Source organism: Rhinolophus sinicus, linkage group LG16 (assembly GCF_036562045.2).
Source record: "Rhinolophus sinicus isolate RSC01 linkage group LG16, ASM3656204v1, whole genome shotgun sequence".
Lineage (NCBI taxonomy): Eukaryota > Metazoa > Chordata > Mammalia > Chiroptera > Rhinolophidae > Rhinolophus > Rhinolophus sinicus.
The window spans coordinates 31,837,648-31,860,223 of record NC_133765.1 but is presented as its reverse complement, the minus strand read 5'-3'; the positions used below and the strand labels follow the sequence as shown (position 1 = coordinate 31,860,223).

Here is a 22,576-nt window from a genome sequence, read left to right as displayed (position 1 = left end):
GATGCAGGGGGACCACTGAGTGGGCCCCCATGACGGGCCCTCAAATGGGAAATGAGAGGAGGACTGGGATTCCACCTCATCCTTCAGCCCTTGTGCCAGCGGCAGCCTTTGCCAACTGCTTCCAACTGCTGTAGGCACTGAGGTGCCCATTTGTCTTCCTACCCACACACTCAGCTACGGGTTAACGAGGCTGTTGGGTGGAAAATGATGTGATGAACACATGGGAAGTGGGTGCCTTTGATTTGAGGTTCTGAAGATAATTTTACTCAGGGTGGGCTGGGGAGATCAGGGGTGGTGCTGACAAATGGCAAAGACCTACCACAGCCTGTGTCAGCTTCCTCCAGAGGTTGCTGAAGGGATAGATGGGTCTCAAGGGGCCTGCTTATAGGGTTGAGTTTTTATTTTGCCTTTTGAAAGATATATCAGGAGTGGGGAGTTGTCCAAACTAGAGGTCTGTGAGTGTGTGTGTGATCGTGTGTGTATATATGCGTGTGTGTGTGTGCACATGCCCACCTGTGTGTGCCTGTGTGAGTATGTGCCTGTGTGTGTTCACCTCACCCAACAGTGGGTCTCAGCCTTGTGGGAAGGAGGAGGGAAATGCATGTTAAGGATAAACCCTCAGAAGCAGGAACTCTCAGCCTCTTTCCTGCAGAGAACTTAACCACCAGCTAACATAGTTTATATTTTACGTGCTTACTTTGACAATTGTTTACTTCTCCCTATTAGATTATAAGATTCGCAAGGGTAGAGAGGTTTGCCTGTTTTGTTCACTGAATCTCTAGAGCCTGGTACATAGTAGGTGTGCAGTAAAATATTTGTTGAATGAATGAGTGAATATGGCAGATGCTGCTGCCCCCCAATTTCCTTCTACATCTGTGGCCAAGAGGCTAACGGGTTTAGAATCTTGAAGCCCAGCATCCAAATTACCAGGGAAGGCACTCTGATTGGCTGGCTTATGTCAGGTGCTATCTCTCGTCCAATCAGCTGTGGCCATGAGTGCTGCCCATGTTGTACAAACGTAGCCACTGGTCTGACTCGGGGGATAAAGTTAAGGGCGTGGGGGGTCCTCTGTGGACTGAGAAGATACTAGCTTGAACACTCTAGACCAGGGTAGATGGGTTTCCTGCCTTATCCTCCACGTCTTACAATATGGCCCCGACCAACCTGGTGACGTGGTGCGCGAGCACAGTACTTAATCACTAGCACGCCAGAATCAGAAAGATCTGGGTTCAAATTCCAGCTCCACCACTTACCCCCATGTGACCTTGGGTAAGCCATTTACCTCCCTGTGCCTCAGTTTCCTCATATGCAAACTGGGGATAACATTAACGCATACTTCTCAGTGAGTGTTTCACACGCAAAGGATTCTCGTGGTGCCTGGCACAGAGCACCCGCTCAGTAAATGGCAGCAATCATTAAACACTGGATTTGCTGGTGACACTCGGTTTGTCATTGGCCAAGCCCTTTGTTCTAGAACTATGCCCTGAGACTCCTGTTTGGCAAGCCCTGGAATTCCAGCAGCCCCTGACTTCCCCTGAAGGGCCAGGCCCTTGATGACCGAGTCTTCCTTTGCTGAAATGCTGTGTTTTCTGGCCGAGTGGGGAGGACAGTCCCCAGGATTCTGGCTGTGGCCATCTCCCCACACCCTTGCAGCAGTGAGACCTCGCCGACAGCATTGCCAGAGGCAAACCCAATGCTATTTGTGTCTTATGAGCTCGAACCTGTCCCCATTCTTGTTCCTCCCACGCTTCCCTGGGAGAGGATCAGAGAGGAGTCAGATAAAAGCAAAGCAACATGTCAGATGTGGAGTGAGGCTGAAAGTGGGGTGCCTTTAGGGCTCCCAATTCACAACCTGAGGTTCTCTGTGAATCAGCCTTGGGAATCTCAGTTTCTCCACCATCCAGTGAGGCAGGTCAGTCCGATTCTGAGGATCCTTCCTGCTCAAACTATGGTACTGGGGGGTGTCTGGTGAAGGACCCTGCGCCGTGTGGTTGGCTGCCCCCCTCAGAGTAAATGAGCCCCTTCTAACTGTGTTAAAATTTCGCAGAAGTAGCTGCATCCCTTTCTGGACCCAGACACCCACTTCTGTGATGCTGAATCTCCTTTTCTCTAATCTGAGTGAAAGCCATCTGGAGAGCTGTGAAATCATTGTTAATAAACATAAGTCATCCTCATCATGGGGACCATTTATTGAGCACTTACTATGTGCCAAACACTGAACCTCAAAACATCCTACGAATTAACTCATCAACTGCTCCCCTCAACCCTGTCAAGTAGGTGCTATTATTATCCCTGTTTTGCAAGTGAGGAAACTGAGGCTTAGAGAAGTTAGGTCACTCACCCAAGGTCACAAAGAGTGAAGATATACAACCTGCCTGGCTGACTCTCCGAATTCTGCTCTTAACTGGTAGGTGTTTTTCATGAAGGCTGGACCCAAAATTTCTAGACTGCAGAACATGGGCATTTTCAAGGCTCAGGTAGGGAGTGGACATGTTGGGAGCTAGAAGCTGGAGCCCTTTCTATGCTGGCACTATTCCTTCCAGATCTGTTGGTACCTTCTAAGCTGCCAGAACTGGTCTCCATGCTCGTGTAGCTCTGAGCATCTCAGGGAAGAGTCTCCCCCAGGCCTCCCAGGAAGTGCCGCCTCTCTGGAGCAGTTTTGCTAGAGTCAGCTGCCCAGAGAGCCCCAGACAATGCAGCAGACCAAAGCTGGTTCTCTTCCTGCAGCTTCTCTGATTCTGCCTAACCTTTGCTCACCACTCAGCCCACAACCAGCTCTGCTTTCTTCAGCATCCCTGAAGGAAGAGATGATGGCCAGAAGGGAAACTCATTAAACTGCCTCATTTGCCCCCACATTCCTATTCAAGTGCTAAGTGGGACCTCAGAGTTTATGTTGCATGCCCTGATTGCTACAGGCTTTCTGTAATCATTAGGACACTTGGCTTGCAAAAAAGGAAATGAGTGCCAGCGAGGGTGTTTCACTTATCTGTGGCTGCATAACAAAGCACCCAAAATTTAGTGAGTTCAAGCAACAGCAGTATATTATTTTTCCTGATTCTGTGGGTTAAGAATTCAGGCAGGGCTCTGCTGGGTGGGTTTTCTGCTCCATGCGGCATGAGCGAGGGTTGCTCACTCAGCTGCATTCCGCTGGTGGCTTGGCTGGACTGCAAGGTCCAAGAAAGCTTCGCTCTCATGTCTGTGCCTCACTACACTCTATGTGGCCCATCTCTTTCCTCAGGATCTTTCCCTATTCAGTAGCTTGGCCTGAGCTCCTTTATATGGCAGTTAGATCCCAAGAGAACAAAGATGGAAGCTTCCAGAATTCTTAACAGCTAGGTCAGAAACTGGTAGGGCACCACTCTACCACATTCTATTGGAAAGGGGAGATAGATCCTATCTCCTTATGGAAGAATGACTTATGCATCCAGGGAAGGAAGCCATCTTGGGATACTCTACCATAGTATGCAAAAAGGGAAATTTAATATAAGGATTCAGAGATAGCTCAAGGAATCTGAGGGCAGGAACACAGCTTTGCTTCATGAAAGGTCTACTTCTCATTCCACATGGCAGAAAATACACCCATGCTACACCTCCCCAGTTTTATAACTCTTCTTAGTCCTAATTCCAAATTCCCAGGGAAGCATCTCTGATTGGCTCAGCTCACCCTAAGTGCCCGCCCCTCATCCAATCAGCTTTGGCCAGAGGTGCCAGGCTGCACAAACATGGCTGCTGAGTGCTTCTCCTGAGTGTAAAAAAGGGCCTTTGTGAGGTGGACAGACACCCATGAGGTGTCCACAGGACTCTTAGATGTATTAAGACTGGAATTAAACATTTTACTACTGGGGAAATTTGGGTTTGTGGGTTTGTTTTGTTTTCTTCTGTTTTGTTTTGTTTTTAACTTTTTTCCCAGTGGTAGGTCCCTCTGCATCCTTATTATATTTCTTTCTGTCTAGAGCCTCTCAAAGGCATTTGCTCATATATCCTGCCTGTGAAAGGACGGGCAGCCGGGTGGATTGCATTCGAGGTCAACTTCCCTCAACAGATGGGCCCAAAAAAGTAATTAGGATTTGTCATTAACCTTGGTGTCCAGATGCTGTGATGGAGGAGGAAGTCAGAGAGACACAGCCTGTTGTTGACAGAATCTGTTGGATTCCTATCACCTCCCCATCTCAGTTCCATCATCTCCTATATTTTTGGCACAGAATTTTTCCAAAATGTGGACAGAGGGAGAAGTGAGTAATAGTGCTTGGAACTTTCTACATCGAATTAGGTAGGCGTCTTTCCTATGGTTTGACAACCTAACAATAAGCCAGCCCATACTCTCCTCTTTCTAAAAGATGACCCCCTCCACCATTTTATTGACCTTGAGTCCTAGACATTCTGTGGATAGGAGTCAGGGGTCTGGGCATCTGATATTATAGACACATTTATGCATGTGTCTGTGTGCATTTTTAAAGAAGAAATATTCATAGATGTCACCAGATTTGGGGGAACTCTGAATCTTCAGTGTTAAAACTACTGAGTAGTATCTCGGTTTTCCCAGAGATTGACTCAACACTTTCTAATGTCCTATCGCCTTAGTACTTTATGGAATTTGTACAAGATGAAAATGGAAATCTTAATTTCTTCATTAGTTCAGTGCTTGGCATAAAAGAGAGAACATATTAAATGAACCCTAAACCCAACTGACCAAGCCGCTCAAGGAATCACTTCAATCTCCCAGTGTGAGGTTGGACTGTGTGGTCTCCAAGTTCCTTCAACTGTTTACATTTGGGGACAGATAATTCTTTGCAATGGGACTGCCCTGCACATTGTAGGACCTTTGGAGTCTCTGGCCTCCACACACTAGATGCCTGTAGTAACCCCTCACCCAGATATGACAACCAAAGATGTCTCTGGACACCACCACGTGCCCTCTGGGGGGGGGTAAATTATCCCCTGTTGAGGACCACTGCTCTAGCCCTTTTGTTGGGTGGTTCACAAAAGGAAGAAGCAAACTTGAGAATTTTCCTGCAACCATACTCAACTTCTAGGGAAATACTAATAGCCCAGTCTTATAAAGCACTATGTGCCAGCACGTGCCCAAAGCTTTAAGTAGATTCCTCTGCATAACCCTCAACAACCCTATGCAGTAGGCCCTGTTATTATCGTTCCCATTTTACAGATGAGGCAACGGAGGCACAGAGAGGTTAAGCAACTCCCCCAGGGTCACACAGTTAATAAGCAATTACAAACCCAGGCTGGCTGGCTCCAGAGTGTAGAGTCTTCTTCTGCTGTTCTATAGAAAGGCAAATATTTATGACCAAGCACTGTGTTAGGAACTTTTTCAAACATGTTATATTTCCTTCAATTCCCATAATGTCCTCACCGAGAAACAGACTATTGTCTCTGCTTTACAGCTGAGAAAACAAGCTCAGTGAGGTTAAGATACTTGCCCAGGGACACACAGCCTTTGCATGGCCAAACCAGACTTTGAACTTGAATCTGTCTTTCCACTTTGTCCTATTGCTTTTGGGGGTACAGATAGGGAAGGCAACTGACAAATGACTTTAAGGAGTTAGGGAAATAAAAAATCTACAGGAAGTCTCAGACACTCACTCGGGTTAATGAGCTCAGCGTCACACACTTCTTGCTTCAGTGAGACAGTTCATTTCTGTCCACGGCTATGACCCTTGTTCCCCGTGGGCCTTGACACTACATTCTCTCAAGTCAACTTTCTACGCCAGAAAAGGGTAGTTGGAAGGGTTAGAAAGAGCCCCGACCATAAGAACTGAAATATAACAGACTCCTTCTGAAGCGGGTCACAGCATGGGGGCAGCGAGACCTGGCTTCCAACCCCATCTCTGCCACTCACGGGCTGTGTGCCCTTGGGTAAGTGACTTCCCCTCTTTGTGCCTTGGTTTCCCCATCTGTAAAATGGGCGTGGATAATAGAACGGATCTCACAGGTGACTTAAGGATAGATGACGTAAGGAAAATAATACATGTAGAGTGCTTGCACAGCACCTGGGAACTCTGACTGTTCCTGAGTTTGTAGCCACCCAGCACCTTGCCTGGCAAGTGACTACATTCCCTGGGCTGAGCCCTCGAGCTGTCTTTCTCTCTTAGCTCCCTTGTTTCCAACGCTGAGCCTGGGTGACCCCCTCCCAACGTGCTCAAAAGCAGTTGCCTGAGTGTTTCCAAGGTGCAAGCAGGAATTCTATTCAATCCATCAAGGGGAGAGATTGGGATCTACAGATCCCCAGGTGGCGACAGTCATAAACAACCGTGAGAATTAATGAGTCTGAAACGCACACAGCCCACATGCCAGCCTCATGGCTTCCTGACAGCGCGACTCAGTCATTTCAGGACAGGTTCCTGAGGGACCCTGCAGTAAGGTCTCAAGCCAGCCCCCCTCCGACAGCCATAACTGCCTCCTGTTTCTAAATTCTGTCCCAGTTCACAGCACGTGGCCAAATCTAGACTTCAGAAAATGCCAACTTTAATAAAGTTAACAGTAATATCCCTGACTTGGCAAATAGGGTGAGTGGAAAAGCAGCATGATGCTGGAATTGATGGGGTGTGTGTGTGTGTGTGTGTGTGTGTGTGACAGAGAGACAGAGACACAGAGTCAGAAGCAGACAACACGCATCCACTCTCCCACTTTGCTGCATTTTTATGAATCGTTGTATAATCATGATAAACCCTGCTCTAAAGGCAGCTGCTCTGGGCCCATCCCATCCCTGGCGGAACTGCAGCGTTTTGCTCTTTCCCTCTCCAATTCAGGAATCGCTGCCTAAACCCATCGCCTTGGCAGGCAGGGTGTCTTCTTGAGCTCTGTGGCACGCTGCATTAAGCCTACTTCCTGGTGTAATTGTACACCCATTAGCCTTCTCTTCCACATTCAACGAGACAGTGCAGCAATACTGGTTTGAAAGCTCAAAAGCAGTTGCCTGAGTGTTTCCGAGGCTAGTTTGGACTTTTTGAGGGAGTCTGAGCTAACAAACAAGCCTTGTCACTTCTGCAGTTGGCTTATGTCCTTGTTTGCAGAAGGCAGCTCCCTGCAGGGGCAGGGTGTGTCCAGCTGTGCAAGGGAAAGCGTATTCTGTGTGCTGACTGTGTGTGTGTGAGTGCACACATGTGCTTGCACGTGCACGTGGACATGTGCTACTACACTACACTACAGGTGTACCTGTGGGCATATGTGTTCAGGTGTGGGCACATGTACCACCTGTGTGTGTGTGTGTGTCACAATGAATCCTGTCAATTTCTAGTCACCACAGCCCCTTTCAAAGCTTTAGAAAGACAAATTTCATAGCTAGATTACAGCATCCTGGTTACATAGGAAAAAAATGTCAACACAGGGAGTTATAAAAGCCACCAATTTCCGGAAGAGATAATTAGCAGCAACCATTACTGAGTTACCACGTTCCAGGCATTTTACAAACAGTCTCATTTGATCTTTGCCACAATCCTAGGAGGTAAGGACTTTGTGTTCTTACCTCCTAATTGACAAATGAAAAATGGAGGCTCAGAAAGGTTCAGTCACTTTCTCGAGGTCACAGAGCTAGGAAGTAGCAAGTCAAATGTGGTCAGAGCGAGCTCACTCCAGAATCGGCACCCCAACACCTGCATCATAACTGCCTTCTATTTCTAAATTCTCACAGTGTGTGTGTAGATGTGCGTGCGTGTGTGTGTGTGTGTGTGTGTGTGTGCATATGTGTAGGGAGTTGGTACATTCCTGGGGTTGAGCACCTGAAGGTGACTGGAACCTTCCAGAGTCCAAAGCCTGGCTGATCTGACGTCCACAGCCAGGCAGGGAGGAATTGCCCAAACTTCAAGTCAGAGAGAATGGCTGAAGTCTGATTCAGACCTGTATCAAGTGGAAATAGAACCTGAATGGCAGATGGGGCCAGAATGAGGGGATGGGAGGCAGAATAATGTCCCCCCCTTAAAAGATGTCACATCCTAATCTCTGGAACCTGCGACTGTGTGACCTTACATGGCATAAGGGACTTTGCAGATATGGTTAAATTAAGAATCTTGAGATGAGGGAGGGATTATCTTAGATTATCCAGTGAACCCAATAAAGAGGGAGGCGGGAGGGTCAGAGTCACAACAAGACTGGAAAAGGCTGCACTGCTGGCTTTGAAAATGGAGGAAGCTGTCATGAGCTGAGGGATGTGGGCAGCTTCTAGAAACTGGAAAAGGCAAGGAGATGCCCCTGCCCTGGAGCGTCCAGAAGGAATGTAGCCCTGCCCACACCTTGACTTTAGCCCAGGCATCTGACCTCTGGAATTGTTAAGGTAATAAATATATGTTGTATGAAGCCACTTAGTTGTGGTGACTTGTTACAGCAGCTGTAGGGAGCTAATACCCAGTGACTGCTTGAAGCCTGGGACTGTACAATGGCCTTTCATAGCCCTCCTGCTTGTGCACTCTTTTACCACGATGCGTTAGACCCATTTGGGACAGTCTTGTAGTTTCAAGAGAACTGGTTCACCCCATGTGTAGACAGAGTCCGGGGACCTGCCTGCCTCAGTCTATAATATAAGGAACCTCTTGCAGCATCTGAAACTCTCACTACTCTGAGCCTCCCACAGGAGGGGCTCCACTCCTATGTCCGTGTGTGGTCTCAAAACCAGAGAAGCTGAGTCTCCTCTACCTAAAGCCCTTGAAAGCTGTCCCATCACTCTTAGGCTCACAGAGACTGCGTGGAGTGGCCCCTGCCATCCAGCCCACCGGCCGTGCTAAGCACCTCTCAGTTCCTTTGCACACGCTGTTCCCTCTTCTTCCAAGTGCTGTTCCTTACCCTTTGTACTGGGTCAGCGCCTCTTCATCCTCAGGGCTCACTTCCCCTGAGGCCCCATCCTGTCTGTTCGTGTCCCTCCCTCGCTTATGAGTTCTCACAGCTGCCCGTACTTGTCCTTCAGAGACCTTACTACGAATGTAATGATGATGGGCTATGTGGCTATTTAAGTAACGCCCGAGTCCCTCGCTGGAATGCCAGCTCCACAAGGGCAGGAACTTCATCTGCTTTGTCCCCTTTCCGGTCTTTACTGTCTGCTTGGCACATGGTAGGTGCTCCGTAAAGATCTGTCAAATGAACGAGTTGCTCATCTGCATCCATTTGAATGGCGAGGTCAGACCAAGTTGGGAATCCACGTCCCACCACCTCCAGAGGTCATCACTGGTGCCCCGAGGAGGGGGACATGGCCTTCTGGTGCCTCTGGGAGCATCCTGGGAAAGAGGGGTATCTATCCGACTTTACTGAGTCACCAACAGCTCCCCTTAAGCACCCAGCCTGGTGGCCTGATGATGGATGTGTTTCCTGGACATGAGGCGCGACGAGTAATCATAAAATTAATCGGGCATGTAAAGACATAAACTAGAGAGTGACAGCCACTTACAGTGTCCAGCTAATTGGGCAGTTAATGCGGAGACATTAAACAGCCCGACAATACCAGCCTGCCACAGCAGACAGGTCTTCTCTTAGTCATTGAGGGTCCTCCCATCTCAAAGCACAAGGGGAACTCCTGATGCTCCAGCCTCAGGATCTGAGAAACCCTGAATGTTGCCCAGGGAGGAGACCTGAAGTGCATCTCATCTAGCGTCTCATGGTATAGCCTGGGGAGAGGGTCCCAGAGAACGAAGGCTTTTCAAGGTCACGGACTGGATCAAAGGTAGGATTCAAGCCATGTCTTTTAACCCTTGGTTTATATGTTCTCTGTCTTCCAAAATGCACTTTCTCTTCTCATATAAAGGTAACACATGGTCCTGTCAAAAGTTAAGGAGGTACAGAGGAGTGCTTAGGGGAGAGGGGGTGGCGGAGGCGTTAAAGAAGGAAGAGTTACTTATAATCCCACCGTGCGACGATCATTGCGGTGCATGTTGTGGGTGTTTCTGATTTTGTTTTTTGTGTGTTCAGTGCACACCGCAAAGATAGTCAGACGAGCAGGTTCCAAACCCAAACTCATACCCTGATCACAATTCTACATCCTGGGCTTTGGGTTTGTTTTTTTAAATACACAAACATGTAATAATAAGGAGATCCTTTTGCCATGGGATTTGTCCCACGACTTCCTTCCTTTCTGCCACATTTCTCAAAGTGTGGCTAGAGATTCACCAGCATCAGGGTCACTCAAGGTCATTCAAATACAGATTCTGAGGCCCCACCCCAGTCCCGTAGGGTCATTTTCTAAATGTTGAGCACTCTCCCCAGGTGACCTAAAGGCACCATAATTTCTGGGCTCTCAGCAGGGCTGCATGCTGAGATGCTGGTATCCGCCTTAACCAGACCCATGGCTGAGAAGGTGTAGAGAGGGAGCCCTGTGAGCTGGCATTCTTTGCATGCTCGCTGACATGTAGTGAGGGCTGCGAGCATCTTCCATGGTGCATGTAGTGCTCTCCTGCCAAGACTGGTAACAACAAATGTTCCTTCTGGGGTAAAGAAGCTCCAGTGTTTTATCGCCAGGATAAAGACCCATTGGTGATTCATGGGCTTCCATGACTTAATTTTGACTCAGCTTTCTGCAAAGTTTCATTTCCAGGTTTATATTCTCTGGCTGTCGGGGCCTCCATGTTGGGGCCCTAGCATTAGGGGCTACAGAAGAGGGGGTCCAAGTTGGGCGGGCTGCAGGAAAGCCCCGCTCATCCCGATTGTTGAGTAGACATGAGCAGTCTGTCCATCCTCACCCGACATCTTCGCTCTTTACTGGTCTGTACTGAATTCACAAATAATGAGGGGCCCTGCGCTGAGATAGCTGAATAATGATCTTGAATCTGTTGTTTTTCTGTGCCATTTGCTGCCACTGATGGACGCTAATGACACACTCCCTGTACAATCGTGTTAATGGGCCTTGCAGCATTTAGGATTCAATGGTGGAAGAAACAGGCATCTTGGAAGAGAGGCCGGAATGCAGGTTTACAGGTGGTGGGTGAATCCACAGTGCTTTCTTTCCCAGAGGCGGCAAGAAAGCCTTCTCAGTTTCCTGAACAAAGCGCACCGCTATTTAGAATTGGATCATCTGTGTCTCATGCTCTCTTTCTGAGCTATGCTGGCAAAGCTTGACTGGAGACCAGAGGCCATGGGGTTTCATGGAAAGAAAGATGATTTACTGACACAGAGAACTAGATTCTAGCCCTGGCTGAGTGACCCCAGGTGAGCCTCTCACCCTCTCTGTGCTTTGGGAGCCCCCCATGGAGAAAATAAGAAGAGCAACATCTAACCATTTCCTGTCTTAGGCAGCGAGTGAAGGAGAAAGTGGGTGAGAGGAAGGGTGTGTACAAGAAAATGTCACCATGCAATTAGCATCCCCTGCCTCCACTAGCTCACCTCATTGTCTCGTAATGTTTTATAGTTCTATAGCATCGTAAGGCCTCGTGAAGTTTATCTGCTCCCGACTTCAAACTGCTTCTTTAAACCATGGAACCACCTTTCCAAAGAAAATCTAATTCAACAGCCCAAACAAAATGAAAGAGATACATGTAGACATGCTGTGGATGAAATGGGGTTTGCTGGCCCCTCAGAATCACTTCCACCACTACCACGCCAGTGGATGGCCCCTTAAACTGGCTCTAAGGAACCCCTCGGGTGCCAGTTTGACAACCACTGGTTTAGCCCAACCCCTTCTGTTTTACAGATGAGGAAACTGAATCCCAGAGAGGCAAAATCTATAGTTACAATCCAGATTTCTGGACCCTACGTTGAGGGTTCTTTAGAGAAATAAGATGATGGGACAGTTGTTGGGTGTCTTGTCCCAATGTCAGGGAAGTGAGAGGCAGATGTGACAGAACGAGGTGACTGCGTGTGTGCAACTTACCAATGACTGAGGGTCCCTTGGAGTGGGGACGGCAGGGGGAGTGAGCAGCGTGGAGCACAGACTGCTCAGGAAGCGTCCCAGGGCTCTGCTTGGCACACAGTGGCAGTGTGGTGTGGCAGTTCAGGACAGGGGCTCGGAGCCAGCCTGCCTGCGTCTGACTCCCAGCTTTCTCCACCCCTTCCTGTGTGATTTGGGGAAATCACTTAACCTCTCTGTGCCTGTTTTCATATTTGGAAAATGGGGCCAAGAATAGTCCTCAGAGGGCTGCTGGAAGGAGTCCTGAATGAAATCCAGGTGGCTTGACACACAGTAATTGCTCAGCAATCATTGGCTACGGTTATTCTGGGTGTTCTGCGACCACAGGCTAGGGGCTCGCCTCCCATCACCCTATGGAAACAATTTCTAGGGAAGACACAGGAGAGGGGTGATGAGAGGAGGAAGGGAAGAGCATGCTGGCTTGGGCTCTGCATGGCCTCCTCCCTAAGCAGCCGATCTGGGTCACAGCAAAGGCTCCGGAGCCTACAGGCTGCTTCTGGCTCTGCCTCAGGCACAGCGGCTCTCTGTTGAATGGAATACAAAGGGGAAAGCTGCTATTTATAACCTTGCGAATCAGAGCACTTTGAGGGGGTGGCAGGTGTGAGGAGGGCCTGTGGGGAAAGTTAGCATCAGGTGGCAGCCAGGGACCTTCTGGAGCCTGTGTTGCCCAGGTTCTCACACCCACAGTGTCCAGAGCTGGAGGAGTCAGCAGGGTCTGGCTCCATCTGGGTCCCCTAGCTGTACCGGGAAGGGGAACAATACGGTCTTGTTTGAGGGAAGGGCAAGGAGATGACTTCAAGTAGGTGGGACGTGTCCAAGAAACCCACCTGAGATGGAACCAGGCTGCCCCACAGGTGTAGCTGCTATACAGCCCTGCCATGCAGAGTACGCCAGGGACCAGGAGCGGCGTGTGGGATCACTTGGGAGCTTTCTAGAAATGCAGCGCCTCAGGCCCCACCCAGACCTGGGATTTCAGAATCTGCATTTAAAGAAGAATGTCCATGCGACTTGTATGCTCATTACGTGTGAGAAGCAATAGTGTCCCGCACATGAAACTTGGGTTCTAGTTTTGGCTCTGCCACTTCCTAGCTGAGCTGTGTGACCTTGGGCAAGTCATTTAACTTCCCTGTGCCTTACCTTCCTCCTCACCTATAAAAGGGAGTAGTAGTGGTACCTACCTCCCAGGGTTGGGTGACAAAGCATCTCGTACCATGCCAGGTGTATCATAAGCACTATGTAAGTATAAGCCGTTATTGTAGGTCACTTGGTACTCAATTCAGCTTGCTTTTGCTCGTTATAGACTTGGGAAGTGGGCTGCACTCACTCGTTCATTCAATGAATCAACCATATTCCAGAGGAACAGCCAGAAATGAACTCACAATGAGCTAATTACTTAATGCAGATAATCTCATAATTCCTTGTATATATGTCAAGTGCTTTGAAGAAGAACAAGGTTGCTATGGAGTAAATAAAATGGGTGGTCAGAGAAGGGTTTTAAGAGGAAGTGATATTTCAACTGGAATCTGAAGGATAAGGGAAATCTTATAGGTAAGAAAAGTATAAGTGTGTGTGTGTGTGTGTGTGTGTGTGTGTGAGAGAGAGAGAGAGAGAGAGAGAGAGAGAGAGAGAGAGAGAGAGAGAGATTAAATGTATGTGTGTGTTGGGGAAGCTGTATTCCAGGCACAAGGAACAGAATGTGCAAAAGTACGGAGGCAGATAGAATGGAAACTCAGAGAAGACCAGTGTAACCAGAGCAGCGGTTCTCCAACTTGAACCTAGAGTCAGAATCCTCTGGAGAACTTGTTACAACAGATTGCTGGGCCCAATCCACAGAGTCTGATTCAGTTAGACTGGGGTTGGGCCCCAGAATTTGCATTTCTAATACGTTCCCAGGTGAGGCTAATGAGGAGAGTCTGCTCGTCCCCGTAAGAGAACCACGGAACTAGAGTACTGAACGCCACACCAAGAGGGACAAGAAGTGTAAGGTTTCACCTAGGGCCAGACCACATGGGGCCACAGAAACCTCATGGAATGGGAACCCACGAAAGGTTTTAATGTAGGGTGGGAGTGACATGGTGCGATTCATGTTTTATGAATATCACCATGGCTGTGGTGGGGAGAAAAGATTGTAGGTGGTCATGAATGACAGCAGGCAGACTATTAAAAGGTTACTACAGTCATCCGGGTGAGATGAAATGGCTTGGTTGTGGTGAAGATGGAGAGAAATGCATGGATTCCAGAAACGCTAGGAAGAGAGACACGATAGGACTTGGTTGGGTCATTGAATATCAAGGGAAGAGGGGTCAAGGAAGACCCCCCCAAGGATTCTGGTTTGAACAGGGTAGCAGATGGTGGTGCTGTTTCCTGAGAATAAAGAAGTGTGTGCTGGGAAGGGGATGGAGACCAGCCCAGGTGACCAATTCAACTGAAAGCACAAGTTTGAGGTGCTCTGAAGACATCCAAGTGAACACGTCATGTAGACAATTAGATAAACAGCTCTGGAGCTCAGAAGGCAGTTTCCAAGAAGAGGTGACATGAGATAGAAAGGACCAGATAAGATTATTCATCTGAAGTCAATAGAATAGCTGTGCTTTGGGGGAGGTAGGGAAGGTTCTGTGCTGTTCTTAAAATGGATCCGATTTCATGTGCATGTGCCTGTTTCTTGGGGAGGGTCCAATAGCCATCATCAGATACCTGGGAGTCCATGACTCATAGAAGGTTAAGACCCCAGCCTGATGCTGTGGGAGATGCAGCTGGTCCCTGGTCCTATGAGGTCCTTAGTACCTCATCTCTGCTTCCAGGCGCCTGGTGGACCGTCTGGAGACTATGAGGAAGAACGTGGCTGGGGATGGGGTGAACCGCTGCATACTGTGTGGAGAACAGCTGGGGATGCTGGGCTCTGCCTGCGTAGTGTGCGAGGACTGTAAGAAGGTACCGTCGCCCTCTTCCCTGCGTCCCTGTGTCCCTGCTCATCACATGCACAGGGGCGAGGCCTGGGCTCAAGCCTTGGGCAGCCCTGGGGCTTGGGGATGGAGCTTGAACCCTAAAGGGTAGTTGCCAGAATATGGTTCCTCCTGGGATGCTCTCATGCCCAGTTGTCTCCCGAAGTAACCCTGATCCTGGCTTCTCCCGTGGAAGTCACTGTGACCCTCTGTCCCCTCGGAGCTCAGCTCCATCCAGCATGACCTTGGGAGCTTGAGGTAGGCCACGAGCTATGGTTGAACCTCCAAGTGTTCTGGTTTTGGCTTAGCAAGTTACGTGTCAGACTGAAGAGCTTGGTGGGCACATGTCTACACATGTGTGTATATGGAAGCCTAACCCAGTATTCTCTTACCCTGGGTGATAGGACAAGTGACCTAGAAAGCGCCTCTCCAGCTAAGTTAGGACACTGTACTTCGAGAGCCTTTATTCTTAAAAGGGAGTCTCCCTGTGCTCCTCTACGCTGCAGACTCTGCTCAGCTGCCTGCACTTGACAATTCCAGGGCAGAGAGAAAACTGACCTTGGGTCAGCCTAATTCCCAGGAGAGGAATTCCGTGGAACAACCCTGCTGGAGATATCCACAATGTCACCTGACATCTCCTGCTTGGGGTCCCATGGAATATTCAGGAAAGTTGATCTATGGCCCCAAAACTTGTCTGCTGCAATCATCCAATAGTGAGAATTGGGTGATTTATTAGATTTTCCTATTTGTCTTGATTGCCAAGAAACAGCCAAAACTATAATGTCCCGTCACACAGTCATGGGGTTTCCTCAGATAACTTCCTTCTCCTTGAGGAGTTGAACCTGTAGTCCTGGTCTCGAATTCCTTTGGGAAGAAAGAAGAAATAAACTGATAAACAAAATGGATATATGGCCTTTCCTCTTAAAAAATTGTGTCAGTGAGCTCGCCTGTATGGATGCTGAAAACTCAGGCCCCACTGGGACTCTTGGAGAATTCCTCATCCAGTGCGTGGGAATGGCTCCAGTTCTTGTTATTGGAAAGTAAGACTCAAATAGGAACTGTATTCTGACTGGCCTTGGTCATGGAAAGGAGGAGAGAAAAGGAGAGTTTGAGTGGTTTACATCCACCAAGAGAGAATGGGGCTCTATGGCCACCCTTCCCAGCCAGTTCCCCAATCACTAGCAGCTCCAAGCCTGGCATATCTGAGTGTGCACTGAACTGTGTTTTGTCCCCAGAATGTCTGCACCAAGTGTGGGGTGGAGACCTCCAACAACCGCCCACATCCCGTGTGGCTTTGCAAAATCTGCATCGAGCAGAGGGAGGTGAGTAGACTGGTCCCCCCTGGCTTCTGGAGCACCCTCTATTTTTACCAAGTTCCCCATCTTCTCTAGAATCAGGGAAACGGGGTGGCAGTTGGGGGCTGGAAAACCTGCTCAAGTATGTGTCATAAGAGTTTGGTATCAAAGGAACCAGCTCCTCTGTGAACACTGGTGGAACAGTCCCTAAGTGTTTGAATGAATTTTTTTCTCCCTCTCCTAGTTCTGTGACTTTTCCTAATAGCTGGGAGCACAGCACACTTAAGAGGTGGAAGATTTGGTGTCCAGTCTTTGGCCTTATGCTCTCTGGCTATGTAACCTTCTACCAGTTTATAACCCTTCTGATATCCAGCTTTCCCCATCAAGAAAATGGGTCTACTCAGGCCCTTCTATTGAGTGTTCAGAGAGGTTGTGTGAATTAAATAGAAATGGTGAAAGGCTGCCTAATGGTAAGAAAAGTGTGCTGGTTACTGTGTCAGTGTGCTAAGGAAAGGGAGCAAAGTTAAAAATTGGCACTTGTGAAGGCAGGAATGAGAGTGCTGGCTGCCACGTCTTCATCCTCTCCCCCTCCTCCCCCAGGTGTGGAAGCGTTCTGGAGCATGGTTCTTCAAGGGCTTCCCCAAACAGGTCCTCCCACAGCCTATGCCCATCAAGAAGACCAAGCCCCAGCAGCCTGTCGGTGAGCCCGCGGCTGCTGAGCAGCTCACCGCGGAGCCCAAGCACACTGCCCGGGCTGCAACTCGAGGTAAGACAAAAATCACTTTTTTCAGCACCAAGGACAGATCTTGGCTAACTGGTCTACCTAAGCGCGTCCTGACGTTGCGTACGTGTTTCTATTCAGTTGGTGGGCGGCCAACCTCTGGGCTTGGGTCTAGGACTCCTATATCCCCTTCAAAGCTCACCATGAACCCTTATTAGGAAGATAGCACAGAGAACTCTTCAGCAATACCAGGCTTCCAAAATGCTTGGTGTCACCCTTGGTGGAGGATTTAGAGGTACAACAGAGGTGAAAATTAACATTAGGAACTAAGAGAGACTCCCACAACTGAAATATACACTGGAGCTTGAGGGGGGAGATTTGGGGCTTGTTGAGAAGGCCTTCCTGACCCCTGATATTTCTTCTATCAGCCATCAGCATATCTGAAGTTGGACTAATTAAAAGTGAAAGATAAGTAGAAAGGAAATTAGTAAAAGAAAATGATCACTACTATGGAAATTATCACTATCTAAGTATTATTAATTATTAAAATGATTAAAAGGGAGAAGCGAAACAGTAACGGGAAAAAAAGCAGCCACAATAACAAACACATTTTAACTGAATGAGCCCATGAGAGCCGAGTAGATAAAGCCTTTGCAATGATTTCAATGTAACACTCAGTGATAAAATCGGGTCTGAAGGACAATTCTGGGGTTGAGTGCCGGCAGTGCTTCTGGAAGCTAGGTTATAGTTAAAGGTCTTAAAAATTGAAATACCTAACTATGTTTCCTGTAAGATAACTTTTCAAGATACCCAGTATGATGCCTGGCTCTCAGAAGGCATCAATGAATATTTTCTTCCTGACAAGGCATGAGCAATTTCTGCTCTTTCCAGAGATTTGCCAAATTGTCCATATACACAGCATCCAAGCAGAGCGCCCAGTTTCCACCAGCAGGATTTCCTTCTTCCTAGTTAAGCAGTACTCCTTTTAGGCTGAGAAGACTACGTAGCATAACTGTCGACAGCTTGGACACCCGAAGCCAGAAGGATGTAAATTTGAATTCCAGCTCTGCCACTTACTAGCCATGTGAGCTTGAGCAAGTGGCCTAACCAACCTGAGACCCTTTTCTCATCTATAAAATGGAGTTAACTCATGGGGTTATTTTGAGGTTTAAATGAGATACTACATGGAAAGTGCTTTGCAGAATCCCACACTTAGTAAATGTTGGCTAATAATACATAATGTTAACCACCGGTACACAGACACATACACACATAAATGGTATGGATTAGCTTATCAGGTAAACTCTGGACAAAACAGATACACTCTGAAAATATGGTGGATGTTATACCCATTCACCTCACCAGGAAGAGGCAATATTACCAGCATTGAATGGTGACACCTAAAAAACTCATGGGTACTAACATCCAGTGCTGGTGAATGTTTGGGGAAACAGGTACTCCATAAACTGTTGGTAGGACTAGAAGTCACCTCCAGCATTTTAGAAAGTAATCTGGCAGAATTTATTAAAATCTGAAGTCTATATACCATTGGACCCTGCAATCCCTCCCTGGGAATATATCTAACAGCCACACAAGTAACATATAAAAAGACGTATGTGTCAGTATATTTGTTGCCTCCTTATTTATGGCAGCAAAAACACTGGATAAACCTAAATGTTCATTCATAGGGGAATCGTTGGATGGATTATGACATATCCACACCATCCTATATTAAACACCTTTTAAAATGACATGATCTCATTCTCCATTATCAATTTTGAATTATGTCCGTGGTGAGCACTTTTAGCATTCTTTTGACAAACATTTACTGAACACCGAATGAGTCCTAGGCTCTGTTCTGTGCCCTAGGTGTCGGGGGGTGGGGTGTGCCACAGACCAAAATCCCTGCCTTCGTGCAGCTGAAATTCTAGTGGTGGCAACAGATGCTCAACAAGCTGCCAACGCAAATACATTTAATATCAGGTAGTGATAAACGCCAGGAAGAAAAAGGAGGCAGGTAAAGGGGAGTCTCCATTGTGAATAGAATGGCCAGAGAAGGGCTGTCTGAGGATGATCTTTGGGGAGATACCTGATGGAAGTGATAGAAAGGGCCCATCGAATCTTCGGGAATATTGTGTGCAGAGGGCTTGAAGTTGGGACATGCTTGGTGAGTCCTGGGGATAATTAAATTACGTGAACAAAGCATCTCTAGAAGAGTGTGCGTCTGTAACCAGTCGTCTCAGTTTGGTCTTTTTGGAGCCTGTGTATGCTCCTGCTGTTTCTGCATGCAAAGGAAACAATGTAGAATAAAACTGTAGATAGGAGGTCATTGGGGAGATACTGGAGGGGAGACTTAATTAAACAAAAGTTCTTGGGAATGGTGAATGGGCCCCTTTGTGAGCTCCTTAAGTAATAGCTCTCCAGACATCGTAAAACAAGCTCTTCCTGTCATTTTTCTCTCTCTCCAGTTGACACTGATGACAGGAGGGGCCCAGGTCAGAAGCCAGGTGGGTTCTGCCGACTCTGTCTTCTATTTTGGAACAGGGGTCCTTTCATTCCATTCTCCCATTGCCCTTTCTCCGTTCAATGCGTGCTTTTCCTTCCAGGCCCTGACCTGACCTCAGCTCCTGGTCGAGGGAGTTATGGGCCTCCTGTGCGCCGGGCGTCTGAGGCACGAATGAGCTCATCCAGCCGGGACTCAGAGAGTTGGGATCATGGCCACGGCTCGGCTGCCAGTGACTCCAGCCGGAGCCCAGCAGGTGACAGAGATGGGCGGATCCAGACGCGCTTCCTGGATGAGGAGAATCAGAAAGAATGGGGAGGACAGTGTTTTTATTCATTTGTTCGTTCAGTATTTATCGAGCACCTACTGTGTGCCAGCTTTAAGAAAAACTTGTGATTTTTTTTATCCTCCTCCCCCAAAAAGCTCTGGGGGGAAAGGCCCCGTGGCTTTGAGCAAAGTAAGGATGCTTCCCTTTCACAGATCTGTCCAAGTTCTTTCTCCTGGCAAGCAGCCTGTGCTGGAGGTGAGAATAGGCTGGGTTAGTGTGGCCGGGATGCCACTCATAGCACCTCTGTCCTCACTCGTGGTGGATTTGTTCAGCAAGAGTGCCCACTGGTGGGAGCCCCTGATTCCTGGACTTTGAGAGAAATATGCTGGCTTGGGGAGAGCTGTGTTTCCTACCCCTGTGTGCCAACTTGGAACCGCTTCATTTCTTTCACAGCGAGGTCATGAGACTGGGTCTTACTTAGTTCGATGGGCTGAATATTAGGTCCTGTTTGACCTCTGGCCTTCTTTTTCTGGGTAGTGGGTTCGTGGCTTAGCACCTAATGGTCTCAAGCAGACTTTGGAGACCAAATGCCTGAGTCAAACCCGGCTCTGCCACACACCAGCAACAGACATTGTATGAGTGCCTCTACTCCTCTGTGCCTCAGTTTCCCCATTTATAAAGTGGAGGTAATAAAGTGTCCACCTCATGGGGTGTAGAGATTAAAGAAATTCTTATATGTAAAGTCCCTGGCACATGGTAAGCATTAAATAAATGTTAACTCATTGTTATCAGGTAGGTAGAGTTATTGCCTCCATGAGGCATCTGCGGTTCAGAGAGGGTGAGTGAGCAACCCAAAGTCACACAGCTTATAAAAGAGAACACTCAAATGCAAATCTAGGTCCATGTGAAGATAGAGATCAGATTCTTTCAATAATAATAAAATAATATCAACCTCTGCCAGATGTTGAGTGTCTGCTACATGCCAGGCACTGTTTTGAGCACTTTGCGTGTATTGTATCATTGAATCTCCGCCACATGCCGTGAGGTAGGTACTATTATCCCCATTTAACAGATGAGGAGACTGAGGCCCACAAAGGAGAGGTCGTTTGTGCAAGGTCGCACAGGTGGAAGCAACATCACAGAACCTGTGTTTTTCAACACCCCATGCTGCTGCTGTGACTTGCCCAGGGGGTCTGAGTATTGGAAGGAGAGAATGCACTGAGGGAGGAGAAGGGGGCCTCAAAGAGCTGACAGTGTGGTGTGTGGGGGAGGGGGCTGCATTCAAATCCCGAAGGCATTGCCTCGTGCTGGCTGACTGGTCCCAGCTTCTTCCCGCCGTGTGTGTGTGTGTGTGTGTGTGTGTGTGTGTGTGTGTATGTGTACATGACGGGCTGTTTCCTTTCCTTTCTCCTGCAGGTTTGAGACGGGCCAACTCAATCCAGGCCTCCAGACCTGCCCCCACGTCAGTGCCTCCTCAGCCTGTGCAGCCAGGTACCAGCTGCCCACTCGCCCACCCAGCCCGTCCGTCACTCAGCGGTGATCCCAATTCCTCCCATCCTTGCTGGCAGAGCTGCTGGCTTTCTGCAAACCCACAGTCACCCCCAAATCCTAAGCTTTTCTATGACCCTCAGAACGAATAATCCTCAGAGCTGCGAAGCCAGGCGGGTTGGGAGGGAGCGTCTTATGCACCTAAACGCAAGAAGTGACAGCACTTCACTCCTCAGTGTTTTCCACCTTCAGGCATTGCCACTCCACTGTCACAATTTTTGCCACACGAACCTACCACCTACTGTCTTATTTTCTTGCTATCTGTCTTCAGATTGACTCACTTTGCAAACATAACTAAGAGAACTTGCTGTCACAGATTCTCTCAAGGAAAATTTAAGAACATCAGACTTTAATAAAATGGCAAATGTTCCCAGAAGCGTAGTGTGAGATTCAGGCAGGAATGGTGAGCGAAGAGATCGGTAACATGCGACCATCTAAACAAATATGGCTTGTGAGAGACAAAAGAAATAATGCCTACTTGGTACAGTTTCAATATTGTTTCTATAAGAGAAATCTATAATAATGGCATAAATGGGAAACCAGTACTCCATACTCTAAAGAGAGCGTAAGAAAACCACAAACTGGAGGCCAAAAGTCTGACAGGTTTCTTCTGAGGGCTGTGAGAGAGAATCTTCCAGTCCTCTCTCGTAGCTTCTGGTGGCCTCAGGCATTCCTTGGCTGGTAGATGGCTTTCTCCCTGTGTCTTCATGTCGTCTTCCTTCCTGCATGTCTGTCTCTGGGTCCACATTTCTCCTTGTCATAAGGACACGGTTATACTGGCGTAGGGCCACCCTAATGGCCTCCTTTTAATTTGATCGTCTGCAAAGACCCTCTTTCCACGTGAGGTCACATTCCCAGACACTGTGGGGTTAGGACTTGAACTCCCTTTGGAGGAACACAAGTCGACCCATTGCATAATGACAATAAAACAGTGCAATGACATTCTCAGGGATCTGGCCTGCCCGGAGCCCGAGGCCTCTTCTCTTTTGTTCAACAGGGAAATTCACAAAGGTCAGAGGGGTGTTCAAGATACAGGGGCCCCTAAGTGAGACTTTCTCCATGATGAAATCAGGATCGACTGACGGTGGAAACCAGAATGACTTTCTCATTGTGTCACTGAACGTTACTTTTTGCCCCATCCCTGTGGTTTTCCCCTGCACCCCATGCGTTGGGAAATGTCGTTGTAAAGAACCCCCTGGATTGATTGGTAATGACCCATAGCCATGGTGGACTCAGAGCATAACCTTGCCCTTCAGCCTACAAGCAATTCAGGCTTCGTTCATAACAGCCAGGCATGTGGTGATACAAACATGGAGAGCAGGCATCACCATCCCATTTCACAGAGGAGGAAGCTGAGGCTCAGGAAGGAAGCACTGGGGCTTGAACCCAGGCCTTCCTGACCCCAGAATCCCCTGTGGGACCATTTCTGCTTCCCCACATATCTGCCATCACCAGCTGCCCTT

At 48.2% G+C, this 22,576-nt stretch overlaps 1 protein-coding gene across 9 annotated transcripts in view; it reads left to right on the top strand.

Annotated features, from left to right (window-relative positions):
• RPH3A (rabphilin 3A) overlaps window positions 1–22,576 on the top strand; it is a 216,520-nt gene that overhangs the window by 171,695 nt on the left and 22,249 nt on the right. For 8 of the 9 annotated variants that reach the window (XM_074321945.1, XM_074321946.1, XM_074321942.1 and 5 more), the window contains 6 exons: window positions 14,638–14,767; window positions 16,014–16,100; window positions 16,674–16,839; window positions 19,263–19,301; window positions 19,401–19,553; window positions 20,982–21,056. In XM_074321945.1, the coding sequence (XP_074178046.1) occupies window positions 14,638–14,767; window positions 16,014–16,100; window positions 16,674–16,839; window positions 19,263–19,301; window positions 19,401–19,553; window positions 20,982–21,056 (650 nt within the window). The remainder of the gene's footprint in view (window positions 1–14,637; window positions 14,768–16,013; window positions 16,101–16,673; window positions 16,840–19,262; window positions 19,302–19,400; window positions 19,554–20,981; window positions 21,057–22,576) is intronic. The other variant, XM_074321940.1, reaches the window with a different exon arrangement.